Source organism: Dendroctonus ponderosae, unplaced genomic scaffold, assembly GCF_020466585.1.
Source record: "Dendroctonus ponderosae isolate FM_Combo_2020 unplaced genomic scaffold, Dpon_F_20191213v2 Dpon_F_20191213_1238, whole genome shotgun sequence".
Taxonomy (NCBI): Eukaryota; Metazoa; Arthropoda; class Insecta; order Coleoptera; family Curculionidae; genus Dendroctonus; species Dendroctonus ponderosae.
Window position 1 is genome coordinate 1 of NW_026017357.1, and position 2,805 is coordinate 2,805.

General features: G+C 34.0%; 1 protein-coding gene across 1 annotated transcript; it reads right to left on the reverse strand.

The window, feature by feature from the left end:
- Positions 1–668: 668 nt before the first annotated feature.
- On the reverse strand, positions 669–1,665 carry LOC125503149. Its single transcript, XM_048663131.1, has 2 exons — positions 1,224–1,665; positions 669–1,098 (listed from the first exon to the last, which is right to left on the reverse strand). The coding sequence occupies exons 1-2, from the start codon at positions 1,285–1,287 to the stop codon at positions 788–790; spliced, it is 375 nt and encodes a 124-aa protein (XP_048519088.1). The 5' UTR covers positions 1,288–1,665; the 3' UTR covers positions 669–787.
- Positions 1,666–2,805: the final 1,140 nt, after the last annotated feature.

The following is a 2,805-nucleotide window of genomic DNA, read 5'->3' on the forward strand; positions in this document are numbered from 1 at the left end:
CGGGATTCTATCGATACGATTTAATTTAATTTAATCTTTTCTTGATACGAATTTGCGTCCGCAATCAATCAGGCGATTTAAATAAGGTCCAACAGTTTTTCAAAAACTTTATTGTAGTGGATCTTAGGCACAATTTTGAGTGTCGAATTATCGGTACACGGCAACGGGCAATCTCATTTGCAATGATAAATACCCGGTCGCTTGAACATTATTTTCAAAAGTTTGTAATACATTTTTCTGCAAATTTATGGACGATCCGCATTTTCATGCACTTAAACTGCTTTAGTGTGTATAATTGTGTGTGTACTTTAATTGAAAATTAAAAAGAACGCGAAACTCGAACATGCATATAGTACATGAGCACCCTTACTTAGTATTTGCAGTATCTGCAGCTTCTCCATTGTTAAATTGTTGATTTATTGTTATCAGCGTTACAAAATAAACTGCACCAAACACAACACAATCATACTCAATAATTGATATATCAAAAGCACCGCTAGTTTAATAACGCAATTTGTATTTGAAAAGTTTATCAGATCTACAGATGCACCCGCACTAAGAGAAAAACGTCGAATTCAAAGTGCATTTGTGCGTCCCAAGCCTCAGGCGCGAAGAGGCCGAAGTGGGAGCCGCCGTGACCGAGAAAAATCGGTTCACCCTTCCATAAAAAGTTATCACTTCAAAAATCCTTTGCAAAAATACAACGTTTAATTCGCATGTCTTGATAAACAATTGGATTAATTTAAAAGAAAGCCTTGAATTGAAAACAAAAATTTGTTTCATATCCTTACCTTTCCGGTAAACGACTTCCTTCGTCAATATGAGGGAGATGTCCATCCTCATGATTATGATTATGACCGGCAATTTCACCGTAAAAATAATGTACGATTTCGTCCATTAGATATAAAATGAAAAATCCTAGACAGAAAATCAGTTCCGTGTACTTTTTGTAGTTCGCTGCAGCTGCTTCTCGGGCTTCAGGCAAAATATGCGCTAGCGATGTACAGAGCAACACGCCTCCCCCGAAACAGAGCAGGCAGCTTAGAAATAGAGGCCACTGTGTTCTGGATTGTTTGGTAAAACATCCTGGTAACAGACCTACAATTTCACAAAGTTTATTTGTTACAACTGTTTAAATTACAATAGAGCAAGCATACAGCTGGTTATTTTACGCAGTAATCTGAAAAATCTACTAGGCAATAGTATATCTATGTTTAACTTACCCACTAATATGCTGCTCATTCCCAGCGCCGTCAACGCAAAAAGCTTTGATTGCGGTAGGTCCATTTTTAATAATTCTGCCGGATTTACTTTAAATGCAAATATCCATGCTCGGAAACCTTCATATGATGAATGCCATGCAAATTCGCAAATATTAATTTTTCTTGTAACCGAATTATGAAGAGATCTCGTCTATCTCGTCCTTGCCTTTACTTGTATTTGTCCTTTACATTCACCTGCGGTAGACACTCTACTAAGAAAGCTCGAACTAACAATAACATTGCTCGTGGTCGTTCTAAGGCATCTAATCACTCAAAGAACATACATTTCTTGATAAGACGGTTTTATCACAGTATTTATATGTTAGGATTTGAACTTGGATGCTGCCTTTCGCATTGTTCTATTAATTGGGCTGATTTAAATTGGGTCACATACATTTGATTCAAGGACATTTATGTAGGAAGATGATTATACAACTTCTAAAATAGTATTAGTAAATGCACATATTTGGCGAAATACATACAAGGTGGCTCAAGGTTGATGATATCTCACACGTATGCGGAAACGGGACATTGGATGATCCTGAAATGAAATGTTCGCTACTTGTGTAAACGCTCGGAATTTAGCGATTTTGTGAAAAAAGAGTGAGTGAAATTTTTGTGAAATTTGAGTGAAAAAAAAAATTGAGTGAAACTTGAGCGCAGGTGCGTTGAGTTGGCGCACCAACCCAGGCCTACTAAATAGGCATCATGTACTTATTCCATTATTCGAAATCTATCATTTTATTTTTCGCGTAATTTTTTTGTACTAAAAGAGGTATAATGGTTTTAGTTTTTAGTTTATGCATGCAAAAAGGTTCTTTGACGAACGATTTTCGACATAAAAATTAGTGTACATACTTTCCTGACAGTGTTTTAATTCCAAATCAAAATTAATTCCTGGGTTTCATCATTTATTTTTTTTTTGTCATTTATTGTCTCTATTTATCAATTAAAATACGTTTCGGTGTATTTTTCCACCATCATCAGTTTTTCTAAAATAACAGATAGTTAAAAAAATTTCATTAATTTAAAAAACAACCATAGTTCGTCAACAGCCTCATCATATCACACATTAAAATACATCACAATTTCAATACTTTAAAACATTCTAAAATTAATGAGGCCTAACAGGTGATTAGTCAGGACAATCAAATCTGGGAAGAGACTAGAATTATTCGTTCAGTACTTAAAAATTTTTACTTACATGTGTAGCGTTGTTGCTGCTTTAAGCCTTGGCATGCATTTGAAGTATTAATTTTGTCCATTATTGAACACAAAGCGAATAAAATACATGTTTATATTGATTTCTTTTACTTTCAGCTATATTTCTTTGCATTCTGAGAATATTATTTTTGGTTTGCAAAATTCTTCAGTATATCGGGTGTTAGTTAATATTTTATGTTTATTTCATTTAATTAATATATGATATACTGAGCTAAGATTGTCGATATCCGATCTGAAATTCATAGCATTGTTATGTTTTTTAATCTGTATCATTTCATGGACTCTTCTCTTATTATAATTACTCTCGTTAATCAGTATT